Genomic DNA, 22,269 nt, shown 5'->3' on the forward strand with positions numbered 1-22,269 from the left:
TCCATTTTTGCATTTAAGAGGAAAAAGCTTGATTATGGATGTGACAGATGTGAAATTGGTACTTGTGTGACTTTGGTTAATCAATTATAATTGTTTGAAAACTTTGACAGAGAAAGTTTTGAGTGTCTTTACAGTACTGTTAAACACAAGCCTACACAAAAATCCTACAAAGAGTTTCACTATTTTGGTGAAAACGTAATTGTTTCATGGCAAGGTTGACATTTGCATGGAAATGCTCATATACAGTATAAAACACTTTATAAAACATATAGTATTAAGTACTATAGGCATGGGGCGATAACCATTTTTAAGGTTTACTGCGGTTTGGAAAAGTCGAAGTTTTAAAACCACAAACATTTTCAGTTATACCGTTTCTAAGGTATATGTAATTGAAGAGATCAGATGCAAAAACCTCTAAGTGCCATCTGAAATTTTCTATTAAAAAAATGAACATTTTTCTCTGCCTCCTTTGTTTATGTCGAGATATTTCATTTTAAAGACCAGGAAAAGGACTTATTCTTTGCCATAAAAGTGATATTACTGAACCTACACACAGGAGCCTGATAAAAATGCTCATTTTAGTGGAAAATCTTAAACAGCATTTAGAGGTTTTTGCATCTAAACTCTTCAATTGCTTTTTTTTTTTACATTTTTTGGGGGGGACAATTATTTTATTTCATTTTTAGGGCAACAGTATCTCCAGCAGAAAATGACCCTCCAAATCAAAAGCTACTGGTCAGCCCATGATTTAGCAAATATTTGAGAAACAAGTCACTTCTAAACCAACATACTATGCTGCTATGTGCATCGTATGTGCTATGCACCTACCCAGAAGAACATATTTGAGAGCAGCAATCACAATACCATCATACGGTGGAAACTGTTACATTTTTAGCCAAGGTTTTCATACCGTCAAAATTCCATCCCTACTGAAAAAACAGCTTAAACCAGCCTAGGCTGGTTGGCTGGTTTTAGCTGTTGACCAGCCTGGTTTTAGAGGGGTTTTGGTCATTTCCAGGCTGGTTTCCAGCCATTTCCAGCCTGGTCTTAGCTGGTCAGGCTGGAAAATGACCAGCTAAAACCAGCTTGACCAGCCTAGCCAGGCTGGGAGCCCAGCCAAAACCAGCTATGTCCAGCTTAAACCAGGCTGGTCACGCTTGTTTTAGCTGGATTTAACTGGTCATTTTCCAGTCTGACCAGCTAAGACCAGGCTGGAAATCAGCCTGAAAATGGCCAAAACCCCTCTAAAACCAGGCTGGTCAACCAGCTAAAACCAGCCAACCAGCCTAGGCTGGTTTAAGCTGGATTTTTTAGCAGGGATGCCTAAATTACAACAATTTTTTTCATCTGGGAATGTGGGAAACAACAGACAACTGTACAAAATCAATTGTATAAATATAAAAATGAGAAGGCTGAATAAGTAATTTCGAGCATTTTCAATTCTGTGATTGGGAATTCACAAAAACTAAGTGAAAAACTGTAGTATGTCTCAAGATGGCGCTGTTGAACTTTATCACGCTTCCGTGTTGGAAATGACGGTAAAAAAAACATCGAAACGTTTCCACAAGTGTTATTTCGGGTTACTGTTTGATCATAGATCAGTTTTTATCATTTTGAAGAAAAAAAGCGAAATTCTATGAACTGGGTCTGTCCAGCGCTGTTTGAACAGACAGATGTTGGACTAAAACGACAACACGGCAATAACATTTGATAATTTGATATGAAAATATTCAGCTTGGTTTGATTTGGGTGGTCTTGGAAAGTATTATTAGTAAATTAGTAAATCAGACGAAAGAGGAGCGAGTAGCCTTCAGGAGACAGCAGCTCTGACTTCACTCACCGTTAGCAAAACATCAGGATTTCTCACGATACTTTCACAGATCTTCAGTCATGCAGAGCGAGATTTCAGATGGTGAGAGGAAAAAATGTGGTTTTGATATTTTAAGCTTCTTATTGTTTGCGGTTTAGTAGGATTTCAGGCAGGATTTTTTACGTAACATAGATAGATAATGAGTGAGGAGTGAATCTGTCTATTGTTTTTTTGTCAGTATTAATCCTTCAAACTTTTAAGACTTTTAAAAACATCTCTTTGACAAGCCAACATTATTCTGAGTTAAAATTTTGAAATAAATAATACGACGAATGAGACAAGATAGATAGATAGTTAGATAGATAGATAGACAGATAGATAGATAGAGACAGACTGATAGATAGATAGATAGATAGATAGATAGATAGATAGATAGATAGATAGATAGATAGATAGATAGATAGATAGATAGATAGATAGATAGATAGATAGATAGAGACAGACTGATAGATAGATAGATAGATAGATAGATAGATAGATAGATAGATAGATAGATAGATAGATAGATAGATAGATAGAGACAGACTGATAGATAGATAGAAAGAGACATAGATAGATAGATAGATAGATAGATAGATAGATAGATAGATAGATAGATAGATAGATAGATAGATAGATAGATAGATAGACAGACAAAAATAAGGACTAAGTAAAATATCTTCAAATTATTGAATAATTTCAAACAGAAAACAAGGTTATTTTAGATAAGAGATATTTGCGCTAAGAAAAATTGTAAGTAAGAAAAGCGTTTTTGCAGTGTAGATAGACGGATGGATGCAGGGGCGTAGCTAACATTTTAAAAGGGTAGGACAGCTGAAATACAAAAGTTTCATATAATAGTTCATATAATTATTAATCACCTGTTTCTAAATGGTCTGTCTATAAAAGTGAAGGGTACGTACCCCCCTCCCCCTTGCTATGCCCCTGAATGGATGGATGGATGTGTTGGTAAGATAGATAGATAGATAGATAGATAGATATATAGATAGATAGATAGATAGATAGATTAGTACTGTAGATATTTAGATCTGGAGTATTTATTTGATGACATTTGATGATATCTACTGTATTTCTTGTCCTTCAGATGTGCAGCAGATGCATAAGAATGCCTTGAGAGACTCTGTACTGACCTCAGCTCTGCCCAGTTCTCTTCTGGGAGGTCAGTCTGTGCGAGAGGTGATCCAAAAAGCCCACTACACTCCTCTCTCAGTGTGTGCAAATGAAGACACTATTTACAATGTAAAAAGAGGAGATTGGGAATCTTTAGAGGATGTCCTTTCTCGAGAGTTTCCTCCAGGATCTGAAGGCCGGAGGCTGGCTCTTTATGGCGGTGCTGGAATGGGCAAGACCACAGCGGTAGAAAAGGTCATTTGGGATTGGGCGACGGGTGTACGCCTGCAACATTACGCTCTCCTCATACGAGTGTCTGTTTTGGAGCTGCTCACTCTTGAAGGGAAAGCTGAGAGTTTGCAGAGCATCCTAGGTCGCATGTATGCTCACATATCAGCAGAGACTCTTACCGTGGCTCTACAGAGACCTCAATCTTTGCTTCTTGTGCTTGACGGACTCGAGGAATCGCAGAAGCTTCAATGCGCTCCATCTACTCTTATATGTGATGCACAACAAGAAGCAACCGGATCAGTATTATTGCTCAGTCTGCTTGAAGGATCTCTGCTTCCTGAAGCCTCAATGCTGATCACGTCAAGAGAACAAGTCAAGATTGAGTCTTTGAGATGTTTTGAGGTGGTCGGATTCTCCCAGAGCCAAAGGAGAACATTCTTCCAGAATTTCTTTGGAGAGGAATCCGAGAGACTTTTATGTCAAGTTGAGCAAACATTGGGAGTTTATGAGCAGTGCTTTCATCCGGCCTTCTGCTGGACACTTTGCAATGTGTTTAAAGCTCAGTTTGAGGCTAAAAACAGCCCACCTGAGACTCTCACGCACCTGCTCAGCATCATTACACACATGCTCCTGGAGAAGCAGAAGATAAATGCTGAACAAGCCAGAGAGATTGTGTTCGATTTGAGCAAACTTGCAAATCCGGTTTACTCCACAAGTGATTTCAGGTCTATTCTGCATTTGCACCACTCAGTGGTTTCTAATTTCTTATTGATTAAATGTGATGCCACATTCACATTCCTTTCTCCAATAATGCAAGAGTTCTTATTGGCCGCCTCGTTTTATCTCAACAAATCTGTGCAGGAGATCTCAGACGAACACTCGGATCTCTATTACACTTTTCTAGCAGGACTTTCTGACTCAATCCAACGTAAACCACTGGAAGACTCCATAGGCAGCCTTGATGAAAGCCGGATTTCTGAGTTCTCACAGTGGATGATGGGTCTTGTTACTAGAGTGTTGTCGGGTGGAGATGAGGCAAAACATTTCCGTGTATTTCGGCTTCTGCATCATGCACGTAAACCGTCTCTAGTTAAAGAAAGCATTAGTAAGAGCAAATGGCTGCATGTGAGCTACGCATCCATGCAGGAGCCCGACTGCGCTGCGCTGTCATATGCAGTAAGCTGTGTGGGAGAGATGGAGCATATGAATCTGTATAGAGCAGAGCTAACAGATGAACAGGTCCAGAGACTTCTGCCAGCTTTACGGCTGTCGAAAAGCATTGGGTGAGTCTGACGCTTTATATTTGCACACATTTTAAAGGGTTGGTTTACCCAAAAATGAAAATTCTGTTATTAATTACTCACCCTCATGTAGTTCCAATCCCCTGAGACCTTTGTTTATCTTGGGAACACAAATTACGATATTTAGGGGAAATCTGAGAGCTGTCTCCCGCTCTCAGAAAAAAAATTGCAAATCGCTGAAATTCACAGCTTTGGGTGGAAAGATAGTTCATGACAATCATAGTAGGAAAATATATGGAAGTCAATGGCTACTGCAGGGGTGTAGAATTGGCTTGGACGAAGAAGACATGTCCTCACCAAAATCCACCAACTACTAAAATATCCCCACCAATAATTTAATTGACTTAAAAAAAAAAAAAAATCGCGCTGTCAACATTAACATGGACATTCAGAAAGGGTCAAATCACATTCTCGGAGTCATACCGCTTACAAAACACATATGAACATTGTGATTGGCTGTGCCTTTCCCTGCTGTCATCTGAGAGGCTGTAGCTGCGTTCAGATGTAACAGCGACAAAATTATGCAGGGGAATTTTTTTAGTTCAAGAATAAGGTGTGTGACACGCAAGTGAGGATGGCGGCAGCAAAAAAAGGTGGACATAAGAGCTTTAAAAAAAAGAAAAAAATGCAAGTCACATAAACTCAAGTCTGTAAATAATATGGTCTGAAAACTAACTGCACAATAAACTGCTAAATGCAAAAGTATAAATATTATGACCCCTCTCAGTTCTAATCTCTCAGAGTAGGCTAGCATGTCGAATTTTCAAGAGCAAGCCTATGCCATTGGGCTGCTGGTTACCTACATTTTTCAGAATAACATCTTTTGAGTTCAACAGAAGAACAGGTCTGTAGGAAAAGATGGCACAAATTAAAATTTTAAGTGAGCTATCCCTTAAAAGGGCCTTTATAAGTAAATTTAGATGACAATAAAATTTTTAAAAGTGGTCTCTTACACTAATCATGGCTGTATTTATTTGAACATAAAAATAATAGATATATTATGCTGAGAATATTGTGAAATATTATTACAATGTAAAACGTCAGTTTTAAATACTGAAATCACCATAGTATGTTGATTTGGTTCTACTCAAGAAATGCGTGTAATAATATTTGGGCTTTGTAATTTACAACTGAAAAGTTTTGAGAGACCACTTATAAATTCTCTGGATTTACTATTTAAAGTTATGTGTTTGAAATGTAGTGTGTTTATTTATTTAGTTCTGACATATAAAAAAAAAAACGTCATTTAAATCATAAAATGAAAGTGAAGCATAAAAATGAGCATAGAAATACATATATTAAAACAATTTAAATTAGATTAGATTACATTAGATTCAACTTTATTGTCATTACACATGTACACGTACAAGGCAAAGAAATGCAGTTTAGGTCTAACCAGCAGTGCAATAGCAGCAAGGGCAGGATACAGGTATAAGTTATAAAGTGCAGTTATAGAAAAACTATGGTAATATTTACAGATGGATGTACTATCAACATTATATACAGGTTGTATTAGCTATGAACAGATTTACAATAAATGAATATATGTACAGGATGCTATTAATAATCAGGAGTGTGCAGATAGATAAACATAATTACAAATGTATATGTACAATGGGTGTGTGCATAATTAGAAATGTCCATCTGCAGTGGGTATGTACAGTTCAAATAAGTGAATCAGTGCATTGTATTGCAATGAATTTGTGCAAATGTTAAACAGTGCAGCGATTGTGAGGAATATAAGTTAGAGGAGTGTGGGGGTGTATTGGGGGGAGCTAAAGAGTCAGTGAGGGAGAGTTCAAAAGGGAGTTAAAAAATACAAAAATCATGAAGTTGTGGGTCTAATAAATGATGCAAATTGGTGTATATTTGTTTTTTCTAAACTCTCAATTGTTTTTAAAATGTTTGAGAAATAAAAATAGTATAAAAATAGTGTCATTTATTTGAAACAGGAATGTTTTCAACATTTGATCAGTGTAATGCATCCCTGCTGTATAAAGAATTAATTTCCTTACTAAAAAGACTCGCTGACCCCAGGTTTATAAAAAATGTTTTTGTTGCTTATTTTCGCCACATTTTACAATAATATCCTATAAGTTGATGTATTTACTAACACAAACTAAGAATGAACAATACTTGTACAGCATTTATTAATCATAGCTCACCATTTCCTATAATACATTATTAACATCCAAAGTTAATATTAGTTAATGCACTGTGATTTAACATGAATGAACAATGAACAACTTTATTTCCACTAATGTTTAGTAGTACTACTAGTAGAACCTAGTAAAGTGTTACTTTTATTTGTTCATATGATTATAATGGTAACACTTTAGGTTACAATTCATCCATATTAACTACTCACTTATAACCCGCCTAGTATTAAGATATGAAGTGTTCATTAATAGTTATAAAATATGATCTTATTCTGCATCCGTAACCCTACCCAAAACCTAAACCCAACTTCTACCATACAAACTATTTATAAACGGCTAATTAGTAGTTTATTAAGCAAGTAGTGGTAGTTAATGGTATGTGAATTTTGACCTAAACTAAAATATTACCATGAAAATTAAACAAGTGTGTGATTTATCTGGTCAGTCTGTCACAGAGTCGCCTCAGTTTGGCTGCTATCACACACCTGTCAGCAGCACTGGCCGATGGACAGACCACCACACTGGACTTTTCCTACTCCAGATTGGAAAGAGAATCCGTTAAGACCCTCAGTCATGCCCTCACACACTCCACGCTGCAGACACTCAAGTAAGATCGGTTGTTGCTAGAACGGATACAGCCACGGATGGTAATCAACGAGAATTATTTATTAAATTACCCATTAATTGGAAATTTATTAATGTCTACCCCCACCTCAACCCTAAACCCAACCCTCACAGTAATGTAAAAACAATATTAATACAGAGTATTATTTATATAGTTGATTAAATTACCCATTAATTGTATTTTATTAACGTCTACCCCTACTCCAACCCTCACAGTAATGTAAAAACAATAATTATACAGAGTATTATTCATATAGTTTATTATATTACCTATTAAATTGTATTTTATTAACGTCTACCCCTACCCCAACTTTCACAGTAATGTAAAAACAATAATAATACTGAGTATTATTCATATACTTTATTATATTACCTATTAAATTGGATTTTATTAACATCTACCCCTACTCCAACCCTCACAGTAATGTAAAAACAATAATTATATTAAGTATTATTCATATAGTTGATTCAATTACCCATTAATTGTATTTTATTAACGTCTACCCCCTACTCCAACCCTCACAGTAATGTAAAAGCAATAATAATACTAAGTATTATTCATATAGTTGATTAAATTACCCATTAATTGTATTTTATGAACGTCTACCCCTACCCCAACCCTCACAGTAATGTAAAAACAATAATTATATTAAGTATTATTCATATAGTTTATTATATTATCTATTAAATTGGATTTTATTAACGTCTACCCCTACTCCAACACTCACTGTAATGTAAAAACAATAATTATACTGAGTATTATTCATACAGTTGATTCAATTACCCATTAATTGTATTTTATTAACGTCTACCCCTACTCCAACCCTCACAGTAATGTAAAAACAATAATAATATTAAGTATTATTCATATAGTTTATTATATTACCTATTAAATTGGATTTTATTAACGTCTACCCCTACTCCAACCCTCACAGTAATGTAAAAACAATAATTATACTGAGTATTATTCATATAGTTTATTATATTACCTATTAAATTGGATTTTATTAACATCTACCCCTACCCCAACCCTCACAGTAATGTAAAAACAATAATTATATTAAGTATTATTCATATAGTTGATTCAATTACCCATTAATTGTATTTTATTAACGTCTACCCCTACTCCAACCCTCACAGTAATGTAAAAACAATAATTATATTAAGTATTATTCATATAGTTTATTATCTATTAAATTGGATTTTATTAACGTCTACCCCTACCCCAACCTTCACAGTAATGTAAAAACAATAATAATACTGAGTATTATTCATATACTTTATTATATTACCTATTAAATTGGATTTTATTAACATCTACCCCTACTCCAACCCTCACAGTAATGTAAAAACAATAATTATATTAAGTATTATTCATATAGTTGATTCAATTACCCATTAATTGTATTTTATTAACGTCTACCCCCTACTCCAACCCTCACAGTAATGTAAAAACAATAATTATATTAAGTATTATTCATATAGTTTATTATCTATTAAATTGGATTTTATTAACGTCTACCCCTACTCCAACACTCACTGTAATGTAAAAACAATAATTATACTGAGTATTATTCATACAGTTGATTCAATTACCCATTAATTGTATTTTATTAACGTCTACCCCTACTCCAACCCTCACAGTAATGTAAAAACAATAATAATACTGAGTATTATTCATATACTTTATTATATTACCTATTAAATTGGATTTTATTAACATCTACCCCTACTCCAACCCTCACAGTAATGTAAAAACAATAATAATACTGAGTATTATTCATATAGTTTATTATATTACCTATTAAATTGGATTTTATTAACATCTACCCCTACTCCAACCCTCACATTAATGTAAAAACAATAATTATACAGAGTATTATTCATATAGTTTATTATATTACCTATTAAATTGGATTTTATTAAAGTCTAGCCCTACTCCAACCCTTACAGTAATGTAAAAATATGAATTATTGTTGTACGGTGTCACAAAAATTATGCTATATTGATGCATCAGCAGCTGTATCCCTTCTAGACTTACCAGTAAGATTATTATTAGTTACAGTATGTGGCCCTTTTTATATACAGTAAAAATCATCCCATTAGTTCTATCAGGAGCTTGTATGCTACTGATGTATTATGTTTTAAATACTGAATGGTGTGCTCACTGTTTTTAGCTTGTCTGGATGTTCACTGACCGCAGCTGATTGTGAAGCACTGTCTGAAATGCTCTCTGGAGGATCCAGTCTGCGTGTTTTGGGTCTCTATGGGAATAATCTGGAAGATCAGGGCCTGGTTCATCTCAGCGGTGCACTGGAAAAGTGCAGACTACAGGATATCAAGTACACTTGAACTGTTCATACTATGGAGATAGACACATTGCACACTGTACAAAATGCTGAGTTCCAGACAATTGCTTCATGTTGTTTCAAAACAGATTGATTAAGTTAACTTAATTGTTTTTACAAATTTAAGTAGATTGAACTTAAAACAATTAAGTTGTCCCAAAAACAACCCATCAGGAATTGTGTTGATTCAGCTCATTTTAAATAAGTAGTTTGAACAAGCAGCAAAAATCTTTTTTTGGTGCAGGATCTGCAATGTCAATTTGATCAAAAGTATATTTTGGTGTGTTTTTAAGGTATGTGACTGTGAACTTAAACCATTTGGGCACAAAAAAAGTTTTCCACTTTAACAAAGAATAATTGTGTTTATTTATACAATGAATACTCTGTGCAGTGTTATTTTACATCTGATTATTGGATTCTTGTACCTCAATACTGTTAGACTCCACCAAAAAGCATTTTATTTTATAAAAAAAGCACAAAAGTGCAGTTTATTTGACAACCCCAAATCAGAAAAAGTTAAGACAGTATGGAAAAGGCAAATAAAAAAAAGAAAGAAGGGATTTCTAAATTTACTTTGACTTCTATTTCATTGCAGACAATACAACAAATGTTATTTAATGTGTTGCTCACGTGTTTTATTTTGAAAAAACAAACAATAAAAATCATCCCAATTTCGGTTCTTGCAACACATTTCAAAAAAGTTAAAACAGTAAAGCATTTACCACTTTGTAATATTGTCATTCCTTTTCGCTACACTAAAAGACGATTAGGGACTGAAGACACCAAGTGACGAAGTGTTTCAGTTGTAATTTTGTCCCATTTTTCCTGCAAACAAGTCTTATGGTGGCAACAGTACGGGATCTTTGTTGTCACAGTTGCATTTTTCCAATTAGAGACAGGTTAGGACTGCAGGCAGGCCAGTCACGTACCTGCATTCTCTTTCTCCGCAGCCAGGACTTTGTAATGTATGCAGAATGTGGTTTTGCATTGTCTTGTTTAAATATGCACGTCCGTCCCTGGAAAAGAAGGCAACATATTGTGCTCCAAAATCTCCATGTACTTTTCAGCATTAATAGTGCCATCACAGAAGTGCAAGCTACCTTTGCCAAGGGCACTGACACAACCCCATACCATGACAGACCCTTGCTTTTGGACTTGTTGTTGGTAACAGTCTGGAAGATCCGAAGCACACGGTGTCCATTTCTCCCAAAAATACTGATTCATCTGACCACAGTAACCCTTTCCACTGTGTGATAGTCCATCCCAGATGCCCCCAAGCACAGAGAAGTCTTCTGGACACTGTTAACATAGGGCTTCCTTTTAGCAAAGTACAGTTTTAACTCCCATTTGTGGATGTAGCTATGTATTGTGGTACTTGAAACTACGTATTTGTTGGCAAGCAGGCGATCCTCGGCCCATCTGTGCTCTTAAAGGACTAGACCTTTGATGGATGCTGCTTTTGTACCAAATCATAAATCACATAATTAACAATCACCTGTTTCAAATCACATAATTATTTAACCAATTTACCTGATTACTAGCCCTAAATTGCTCCTGTCCCAACATTTTTGGATATGTTGTAGGTCTGAACGACAGGAAAGAATGTATAATTACTAATAAAATGAAGTTGACCAGACAAAACATTACAGATTTTGTGTTCATATTGTCTGCAATAAAATAGAAGTCAAAGTAAATTTAGAAATCACTACTTTCTATTTTTATTTGCGTTTTCCAAACTGTCCCAACTTCTGATTTGGGGTTGTATTATTATCTTCCTGTTATTGTTTTCATCTGTGCTTTAAATAGTTTAGTTTATATATTTTATGCAGGTGCACTCACATGCAAAATCAAAGTAAAATTATGAATTCTTTACAAATAGAGTTACTTAAGTCATCTCGTGAAATTATGTTTATATCGCAATATAAATTGCAGAAAAACTAAATATTGCAATGTTTGCAATATTCTGCATCGTTACATGGAGATATGAAAACCCGCACTGTTCAGTATGTTGACAGTTGTTTATGTGCGTTTGTATTTTGCAGTCTGAATCATTGCTCACTGACAGCGTCATCCATGTCTGCTCTGTCTTCAGCTTTAAACAGTGATTTTTCAGAGCTGAGGACGCTAAACTTGAGCAGGAATGCAGTGATGGATGATGGGATGGAGCTGATCTCACAAGTCATACAGAAAGGACGCCTCAAAATATTGAAGTAACCTACTGTGTTATGTTTGAAAAATCACTCCTAAACAGCTCTAAATGTAGAGAGAGTTCATATATGCAGTATATATATGATTTAAAGGTTTGTAAGATCAGTGTGTTTCTTTTAGAATTTTGAAAGAATTCTCATATGTTCAGTCTATTTATTCAGTCCAAAGTGAAGTTCATTTATAAACTAATTTCGAGAAGATCATGTGCTTATGATTGACCACAGCTGATCCCGCATTACATAATACATGATTCACCAATCAGATAATTCCTAACTTACTATAAATAACCTAAGTTTCTTACCTCAGTTATCTTCGTCTTGAACAATCCCGCTTTCCACCCCTACTCATCCTCCCTTTTTCCTTGATAGGGTGGCATGGTGGCCCAGTGATTAGCACTGTTGCCTCAGAGCAAAAATGTCACTGTTTCAAGTCCTTCCCAGGCCAGTCGATGTTTCTGTGTGGAGTTTACATGTTCTCCAAGTGCTCTCGTGGGTTTCCCCAGGGTTCCTGGGTTTGGCTTCCCTTTGGTATTGGCACCATAGATGAGCTCCTTGTCAGCAACATTTCTCTCCATAGCAATCCCTAATTTGTCATTAGCCTAAATAAGCAGGAGAGATCTCAAGATCTACTTGAGCTCAAACTCTCCTCGCCCTGCAAACGAGAGGGAGCCCTGAGCTCAAGGATCTTATAAGCTCAGGGCTCTCTCCCAGGACAGCATGCCAAACACAGTTTATAATCAATCATCAGCTAAGTGTGAACTCTTGAGATACAGTTAAAATAGCATATATAATTTTTTTACATTAGTCTAGTCTTTGTAGGCAATTTAAACTTCATAATTTTTACTAATATAATAATTTGCAGCTTAAGAAATATATATTATTATTACTTTTTTCTCTCAATATTTTAAGTCTGAAAAAGAGAAGAATTAACTAATTAAAATCATTTATTTAGACTATCATTTAACATTAGACTTTTGATCTATCTATTTCATTATACCGTGGGAAGTGGGAGTATTATTTTCCTTCATAAAACACACACACAAACACATCCGTATATATGAAAGAGAGAGAGATCCGTTGAATGTTTTCAGTTTACTGAGTATGGGTTTGAGTTAAATGTTAATATTTGTATTATTCTATGAATGTCTGGTAATATTTCTTCTAAATTTTTAATAAATATTATTTAGAGAGGTTTTTTCAACTGGTCAGAATAACAAAATATTGGTTCTTTGTTCGTTAAAACTAAATGTACTATATTTTACAAATCAATAAAATATCCAGAATACATTTGGAAGCAGTAACACAGTTTGAGGTGGTTGCAACTAACAAAACATTCATTCATTTTTTTTTCGGCTTAGTCCCTTTATTAATCAGGGGTCACCACAGCGGAATTAACCGCCAAATTATCCAGCGTGTTTTCCACAGCGGATACCCTTCCAGCCGCAACCGAACCTTGGGAAACACCCATAAACATTCTTTCACACACATACACAACGACCAATTTAGCTTATTCAAATGAACCTACAGCACATGTCTTTGGGCTGTGAAGGAAACCGGAGCACCCGGAGGAAACCCATGCGAACACGGGGAGAATATGCAAACTCCATACAGAAATGCCATCTGGCCTAGCTGGGGCTCGAACCAGCGACCTTCTTGCTGTGAGGCGATCGTGTTACCCACTTCGCCACTGTGACGCCTAAGACAAAACATTAATTTAATAATTGCAGTAATTTAAATCTCTTTAAGGAACTACTGCCTTAATACAGCATTGTATCTGAATGTGATCATGTGTTTTATTCACAGAGTGTTTTCCTGCGAGTTGACAGGCTCCTGCTGCTCATCTCTGGCAGCAGCCATCCAATCAGAACACTGCTGTCTAATTGAGCTGGACCTGTCCGTCAATGACCTCGGCCAATCAGGAGCGATGCAGATATGTGCAGCCCTCATGGCTCCTAATTGCACACTGGAAATACTGCAGTATGTATATGAATTAGTTCTTTATATTTAAATCACATTGATTGTGATTGATTTAATTATGTGGAAATCGTGGAGAAGTAATGTTAAGGGCAACTATTTTACCCCTTTTTCAAGATTTAAGATAAGTCTTTTGTGTCTCCAGAATGTGTCTGTAAAGTTTCAGCTCAAAATACCCATCACATTATTTATTATACCTTTTTCCATATTGGAAATTTGAGCTGTTATAACATTGTAGCTGTTTTTGTTGCGTGTGCCTTTAATGTGAATGAGCTGGTTCTCCCTGCCCACCATTCCCATGTACCGTGCGTGTTTTTCTCCTGCTGCGTCTTAAGGTAAGCAGCACAGTGACAGACAATAATGAAGCAGATCTCCCTTACTACAGTAAGAACTTTCCCAACGGTTATTTGATATTTGGGGAGTTAATTCAAGCCTTTCTGCTATGATGAGTCACAGACAATGCGGTTATAAAGTTTGCGCACTCCCTCGCTGGCTCACACACACACACACACACACACACACACACACACACACACGTTTAGCTTTACACTTTTTTTGCACAGCAAATGTGACAGGATACATGTTAATCTCCACTGCTCTATGGATATTCGTTATGTTAATGTACAAAATAAAGCTGATTTAACGTCTACAAACCGGCTTCTTCTTTTATAATTGTACTGACATGTGGCTGTGGTGATGAATTATGTAGCGATTTTACTGTCTTTATTAGAAACATGCACTGTATTAAAATTTAAAAACTAAACTTGTAAATCTCATTCTTGAGGTGCTGCTGATCACAGAGAGCTGAACAGATCTTTTCATATCACGTTTCTTTGCGCACGTCCTGTCTTGTGGATATGATTATACGCGTTACTATGGAGACATGTTAATACGCCACTGTCAATTAATTTGGTGGGTGGGGAAAACCACACTCCTACGTCACGTTGTGGTGGGCCTCAAAATGGAAGGGATTTAGATTCTATTTTTAATATCAGAAATTTTTTTAAAAAGACATTTATTGGGCCCTATCATACACCCAGCGCAATAAGGCGCAAGACGTGTTTGCCCCAATGTGTTGCTATTTTCAGACCAATGCAACCTTAATTTTCCCGTTTTCTGCCACATTGTTTAAATAGCAAATCCATTTGCGCCACTTTGTGGAATCATGGGTGTTCCGGTCTAAAAAGGAGGTGTGTTAAGGCCAGTGTTTAATTTGTGAATTGCGAGGTCCCGGAACAGATCGGGGTAACGGATCCGGCATGTTACCCCAGGATGGAGAGGTGTTGCGCACGAAAGTGAAGAGCAGGGAGAGCGGGGGTGGATGGTGTTAGATTGCAGAGGGGTGTCATGGACGAAGGACGAAAGCGAAGACGGTTGAGGAATCGCGGAAGACAGTGAAAGTGAACAGCAGACACGGGAGGAAGGCGGTTGAGGAGTGGGATCAGTAAAATGAGATGCTGGTTCCAGCGTGTTCCGGCACAAATTAAGCCCTGGTTAAGACGCATTGTTGGCGCGTTGCTATTTTGAGGAACTAAAATAGACTGTGCAGTTGACCAGCTGAAAGCAGGTCTAAAGTCCAGCGCATTCGTTTGCTGGAAATTAGAACTGAATTTAGAAATCATTTTGAAACAAATCCTTGCGCTTAACAAACAAAATTAAATATGTAGGCTTATGGACATCTTCAGTGGAGTACGTACAACACCATTTCCTTATCCACGAAAATGAAGAAGTAAATAGTAAAAGTGAAGAGAAAGAGAAAGTAAAGAGGCTGAATGGAGGAGGCTCATTCTTTATCCTCGTGCTGCAGATGATCTGTTTAACTGTTTTCTCGCTTGTGAAGCGTTCAGTTTTTCCACTTACAAAGGCCGCCATGTAACTAGCAAATGCACCATGGTGCTACGCAACTGACCCTTAAAGAGAAGATTAGACTCTGAGACTCTACACTCATGAGAGATGAGACTCTGATTGGTTTAATGCATGTTATTCTCAAAACATACCCATAACTGATAAAGAGAATCGTAAACCTTATTTTTCCATCCTTAAAATAGCAAAAGTGGATTCGGGCACACACTTAATGCTTTTACACCATGTGCTTTAGACTAAAATAGAACCCTTAATCATAGGCTTGGCAAGCAATTCTGGAGAATTTGATGTACAAAAGCATTATTTCAATCTCACTGACAGAAGTAGCGGTGTGATTCAGAAATCCAGAACATGATTGCATTTTCGAATAAATATAAAGTTATGAAAACAATCCTTCAGACTCTTCTTCAGAAAAAGAAGCAGTGGACAGTAACACTAGGCACATTTACATTTATGAAAGAAGTCAATTTTGCTGTCACATTGCCTTTAATAGCTTTCAATGAAGTCTAAGTAGTGCATGTTTGTTTTGTTCCTGCAGAATGGCGACATGTGAGTTGACTGAGGAGGTGTTTGGAGCATTAGGGATGGTGTTGACGTCTGGTGTGTCGAGACTCATCAGTCTCTCTGTAGGACTCAATGATGTTGGTGATGCTGGAGCCAAACACATGTGGCAGGCGCTGAGACACAAAACCTGCAAACTGCATCATCTGGAGTGAGTGATATCTTCATGCACATGGATTAAAGCACACCCGATCTCTAGCAATGTTTCCACTCAAAGATGCCAATGTGATCAAAACAGCATTCATTCATTTTCTATAGGCTCAGTCCCTTATTTATCAGGGGTCACCACAGTGGAATGAACCACCAACAATTCCAGAATATGTTTTACGCAGCGGATGCCCTTCCAGCTGCAACCCAGTACTATGAATCAACCATACACTCTCGCATTTACACATACACTTATACACTACAGCCAATTCACCTATAGCGCATGTCTTTGGACTGTGGGGGAAACTGGAGCACCCGGAGAAAACCAGCGTGAACATGGGGAGAACATGCAAACTCCACAAATGCCAACTGGCCCAGCCATGACTCGAACCAGTGACCTTCTTGCAGTGAGGCGACAGTGCCAACCATTGAGCCACCATTTCAGATGTTTTACAATGTAGCCGCTCCACTAGTTTGACCATTAAAGAGACGATATTATGGGGTTTTGATACCTTGAAAATGCACCGTGTTTAAAACTATTGATTTTTTTAAAAAAAGAGTCAACTCATTGATATGAATTTTCTTGGATCCAAATCTTAAGCCATTTTGGGCTCTGGCGCAAAAGCATTAAGGTCTTGTCCGAATCTACTTTTGCTATTTTAAGGGTGGAAAAACACTCTCTGCGCCATGGCGCATGGTCTAACAGGGTTGTGCTTATTCTTTTAATTAATGAGTTATGGGTGTGTTTTGAGAATAAACCAATCAGAGGCTCATCTCCCATTCCCTTTCAGAGTCAGTTGCGTCGTGCCATGGCACATTTGCTATTTTCATGGCGGACTTCTTAAGTGGAAAAATTGAACGCTTCACTAGCAAGAAAACAGTTAAAAAAAGTTAAACAGATCATCTGCAGCGCGAGGAAAAAGAATGAGCCTCCACCATTCTGCCTCTTTACTTTCTCTTTCTCTCCTGGATAAGGAGAGGTGTTGTACGCAGTCCACTGAAGACATCCATTAGCCTACATATTTAATTTTGTTTGTTAAACACAAAGATTTGTTTCAAAACTATTTCTAAATTCAGTTCTAATTTCCAGCAAAGGTATAAATGAACAGTAATAATGAAGTGTGGTCAAAACACTGAGTTATATCCAAATACACGTCCTATGCCCCATATGGTCTACAACCTGACAAATCTAAACTTGTTTTTATCAAAACAAATATAAATATTCATAAAATAAATAATACTTCTAATAATAATAATGGCGCAGTAGGTAGTGATGTCGCCTCACAGCAAGAAGGTCGCTGGTTTGAGCCTCGGCTGGGTCAGTTGGCGTTTCTGTGTAGAGTTTGCATGTTCTCCCTGCGTTCGCGTGGGTTTTATCCGGGTGCTCCGGTTTCGCCCACAGTCCAGAGACATGTGGTACTTGTGAATTGAGTAGGCTAGAATTGTCCGTAGTGTATGAGTGTGTGTGGATGTTTCCCAGAGATGGGTTGCAGCTGGAAGGCCATCCGCTGCGTAAAACATATGCTGGATAAGTTGGCGGTTCATTCTGCTGTGGCAACCCCTGATTATAATAAAGGGACTAAGCCGAAAAGAAAATGAATGAATGAATAATAATAACATTATACAAATGCAAACTGTTATAAATAAACTGCCCCGACATGACGGCATGGAGGCAGTGGTTTTTATATTTATGTAGAAAGTAATAATTTTTGTAATATTTTAATCCTTTAATTCTTTTTCATTTGTAAAGACATCTGTGTATTGCTGTACATCCTATGTGTATTAAGCAATGTGTACACGTTTAAGGCACACAACTAACACGCTTTGCATTGGACTTTAGACCTGCTTTTAGTTGGTCAATAGCGCAGCTATTTTAGTTCTTCAAAATAGCAACGCGCCAACAATGTGCCTTAACACACCTCTTTTTAAGACCAGAACACCCATGAGTCCACAAAGCGGCGCAAATGGATTTGCTATTTAAACAACGTAGCGCAAAACAGGAAAATTAGGGTTGCTTTGGTCTGAAAACAGCAACACATCGCGCCAAACACGTCTTGCGCCTTATTTCGCCAGTGTATGAAAGGGTCCTTTGTATTGACGTCGACACAAAATATTGCCATATATGACGCGCCTTCCCCAGCAAGACTTGAGCTCGCCCTTCTCTTTAAAGACTAGCAGTTTGCGTGGGATGGGATTGATCATGACTGAAGTTATCACTGTGAGATGCCTAGAGATGTGGGGTTGTGGGAAATAAATGGTTAATTATCTTACCCTGATGTTTGTTATTCATTCACTGATTTTCCTTCGGCTTAGTGTCTATTTCAGAGGTCGCCACAGCGGAATGAACCGCCAACTACTCCAGCATATGTTTTACACAGCGGATGCGCTTCCAGCCACAACCCAGTACTGGGAAACACCCATACACTCTCACATTCACACACACACTCATACAGTAAGGACAATTTCGTTTACCCAATTCACCTATAACACGTCTTTGGACTGTGGGGGAAACTGGAGCACCCGGAGGAAACCCACACGAACACTGGGAGAACATACAAACTCCACACAGAAATACCAACTGGCCCAGCCGGGACTCGAACCAGCAACCTTCTTGCCGTGAGGCCACAGTGCTAACCACTGAGCTACCATGCCACCATATGTTTATTATTAAAGGAAGTTTTTCTTTGGTATAATTAGGTAAAAAAGAAATGCATATTATAAGACAATGAAAGTGTGTTTTGACCTTGCGAGCCTATCAGCCTGTTGTTGGAAACCACAAAACCAAAATATGGCCGTTTATAATTCATATTAGGGGCTTTTTAAATTTAGGGCCATCCAATCACACACAATTGTGTTATCACATGAGCTGTTAAAGCAAAATCACATGTCTTTTTAAGATGCGCATGCTAGAATTTATTCAGTAATTGTGTTTCCATCATAGTTCATGCACATTTTCTCTCAGATAAAAAGTTATGCTCATTTTCAAAATGCACCTTAGCATCCCCATTAAGCATTTTTTATCCAACATTCTAAAACACGCATAAAAATAGATGGATGGAAGCATGGTTGTTGAAATGTGGCTGTCTTGTCTTGTTTCTGCAGTCTGGAGATGTTATCGCTGACAGACGCTTGTGTTAAGGAGTTATGCGAATCTGTTGCTGCTAGCAGTCATTTATCAACGCTGATCCTGAAGAACAACGTAATGACAGACTCATCTGTGCCACGACTGGTGAAGTTAATGCTGGACCGCCCTCTAATGACCGAACTCAAGTAAGTTTAGTTTGTAAATGTGCATGCACTTACTACAGTTGAAATCAGAATTATTAAACCCCTTTTGAATTTGTTTTTCTTTTTTAAATATTTGCCAAATTATGTTTAACAGAGCAAGGAAATTTTCACAGTATGTCTGATATTATTTTTTCTTCTGGAGAAAGTCTTACTTGTTTTATTTCTGCTAGAATAAAAGCAGTTTTTAATTTTTTAAAATCCATTTTAAGGTCAATATTATTAGCCCCTTTAAGCTATATATTTTTTTCGATAGTCTACAGAACAAACCATCATTATATAATAACTTGTTTAATTACCCGAACATGCCTAGTTAACCTAATTAACCTAGTTAAGCCTTTAAATGTCACTTTAAGCTGTATAAAAGTGTTGAAAAAATATCTAGTCAAATATTAAGTACTGTCATCATGGCAAAGATAAAATAAATCAGTTATTAGAGATGAGTTATTAAAACTATTATGTTTAGAAATGTGTTGATCTTCTCTCCGTTAAACAGAAATTAGGGAAAAAATAAACAGGGGGTATTAATTCAGGTGGTTTAATAATTCTGATTGCAATTGTAAATACATTAAAAGAGGGAAATATATTGCTAATTTATATGTGAAAAACAATATTTGCATCATTTAAAAAATATATTTAAATATTGTATTTTAAAAGAAACATTTTCTATGAGTGCAAATGGTTTAAATCCTTTAAAGGTCCTGTGAAGTGCTTTGAAATGTGCATCTTTATTCGATATTTGATGTAATCTCAACCAAAACACGAAGAGAGGGCGAACCAGTGGTGTAGTCCTTGCTATACGCATGTATACTCAGTATGCCTACTTTTTTCCACGAGCTGTTTGGGTATTACGACTTCTGAGGATCATACTCTCGGTATACTCACTTGTTTTGGTGATTAGACTTCCCAAATTTTTGTGCATTGAGTATTTGAGTTTTTCGAAGATCACAACAAATCAGCTGAATGAAGTCTCGCTGAAACGTTCAAGTAAAATTATAAGACAGCATGGGCGTCGCTTTAGCCCTCCATTCAGCCCCCCCTAACACCTTTGCGATTACCTGTACACTATTAAACGATCGCCTCAGTCCCCTTTAAATTTGATATAAAAATGGCGGTAGAACCCTGTTACTGAACTCGTTTTTTAGTTAGTCAGCAAACCACAGCTGTACAGTGTGTGTGTGTGTGTGTGTGTGTGTGTGTGTGTGTGTGTGTGTGTGTGTGTGTGTGTGTGTATATATATATATATGGTTAAAAACGACTATATATATATATATATATATATATATATATATATATATATATATATATATATATATATATATATATATATATATATATATATATATATATATATATATATATATATATATATATATATATATATATATATATGAATCAAGTGAATCAAATGAGTCGTTTCTTTGCCTACTTTTAAAATTTGGATTGGATGGGTAATAGTACACCACCTATTTTTTTTAGGACTACACCACTGGGATGAACCATAGTGTAGGTCCTCCCCTTTTTAAAATGCAGCCAATAGTGTTTTGTTTTATCACCGCTATGCCAATGAGAGTGGTTGAGCTCAAGAGCATCAAATAAAAAGCAAATAAGAAGCATCTTGAAGGGGGCGGAGCATGTCAGATACTAGAGAGCATTTGATTGGTCAAGATTTGATGAGAAACTGAAGTATGAGATGACGTGAGTAAAACCGTTGATCTATTTATGCGGAAGTGACAAACTTACAAGCTTTACATTTTTATATCAGTTTTATATCTTCTAAACGCAAATTTTGTCACTGTTTTGATGCGCACTAGATAATAGATATCTTAAAAACGAACAATACTGATACTGACATCTAAATAACTTCATAGGACCTTTAAATTGATGCTTTGCAGTACATTTATATATACAGTCAAGGCCGAAATTATTCATACCCCTGGCGAATTCTGACTTGAGATTCCTTTAATTGAAACAGCAAGTTTTTTTGGACCCGAAATGACAGACTTCTCCCAAAACATAAGACAATGTACAAGAGGTATCACTGTTAAATAAAATGTGAAAAAAATGTACATTTAAGCAGAAACTTTAAGTCAGAATTTACCAGGAGAATCAATAGTTTTAGGCTTGACTGTATATTTAATTTGAAAGTTTAAACCAAACATTTAAAATATATATTTTTCTTAATGTTGTTTGTAGGATATATGGCATAAATTCGACATATATTTTGGACGCAATATTTTTATTTCTACATTGTCTTTTAGATGTATTTGCACATTTCAGTTTCATGTGCGTTAAGTGCTAACATCTTTTTTTTTGCATATCTTTTCCAGTTTGAGGTATAATGACTTCAGTGAGGATGTTTTTGAGCTGATGGACACGTGCCCAAAAATCATTTACTAGAGAAACACATCTAAGGTTTGAACATCTAAATATTCAACCCCCATTTAATTGATCAAAATAGATGTTTCAAGTGCTTCGTCCTAGATAAGAAGTTACTCCCTCTAGTGGCCATTTTAAAGGTTTTCCAAAAAGTATGAATGTCACTGTAACTGCATAATATCCATTATTTATATGAAGGAATATTGCACA

General features: G+C 36.4%; 1 protein-coding gene across 1 annotated transcript; it reads left to right on the plus strand.

The window, feature by feature from the left end:
• The first annotated feature begins 1,802 nt into the window (after positions 1-1,802).
• Positions 1,803-22,264, plus strand: si:ch73-233m11.2 (NACHT, LRR and PYD domains-containing protein 12). Its single transcript, XM_056464101.1, has 9 exons — positions 1,803-1,912; positions 2,955-4,494; positions 7,117-7,278; positions 9,473-9,637; positions 11,686-11,853; positions 13,654-13,827; positions 16,226-16,399; positions 19,498-19,665; positions 22,011-22,264. The coding sequence occupies exons 1-9, from the start codon at positions 1,891-1,893 to the stop codon at positions 22,078-22,080; spliced, it is 2,643 nt and encodes an 880-aa protein (XP_056320076.1). The 5' UTR covers positions 1,803-1,890; the 3' UTR covers positions 22,081-22,264.
• Positions 22,265-22,269: the final 5 nt, after the last annotated feature.

This window comes from Danio aesculapii, chromosome 8, assembly GCF_903798145.1.
Source record: "Danio aesculapii chromosome 8, fDanAes4.1, whole genome shotgun sequence".
NCBI classification, from domain to species: Eukaryota; Metazoa; Chordata; class Actinopteri; order Cypriniformes; family Danionidae; genus Danio; species Danio aesculapii.

What these genes read in the sequence shown, in the direction of transcription:
- si:ch73-233m11.2 (XM_056464101.1), top strand. Translation starts at nt 1,891, where the DNA reads ATGCAGAGCGAGATTTCAGATG. An exon ending in GGACGCCTCAAAATATTGAA is followed by an intron (nt 11,854 to 13,653) that starts GTAACCTACTGT and finishes TTTTATTCACAG; the next exon opens with AGTGTTTTCCTGCGAGTTGA. An exon ending in TGCAAACTGCATCATCTGGA is followed by an intron (nt 16,400 to 19,497) that starts GTGAGTGATATC and finishes TTGTTTCTGCAG; the next exon opens with TCTGGAGATGTTATCGCTGA.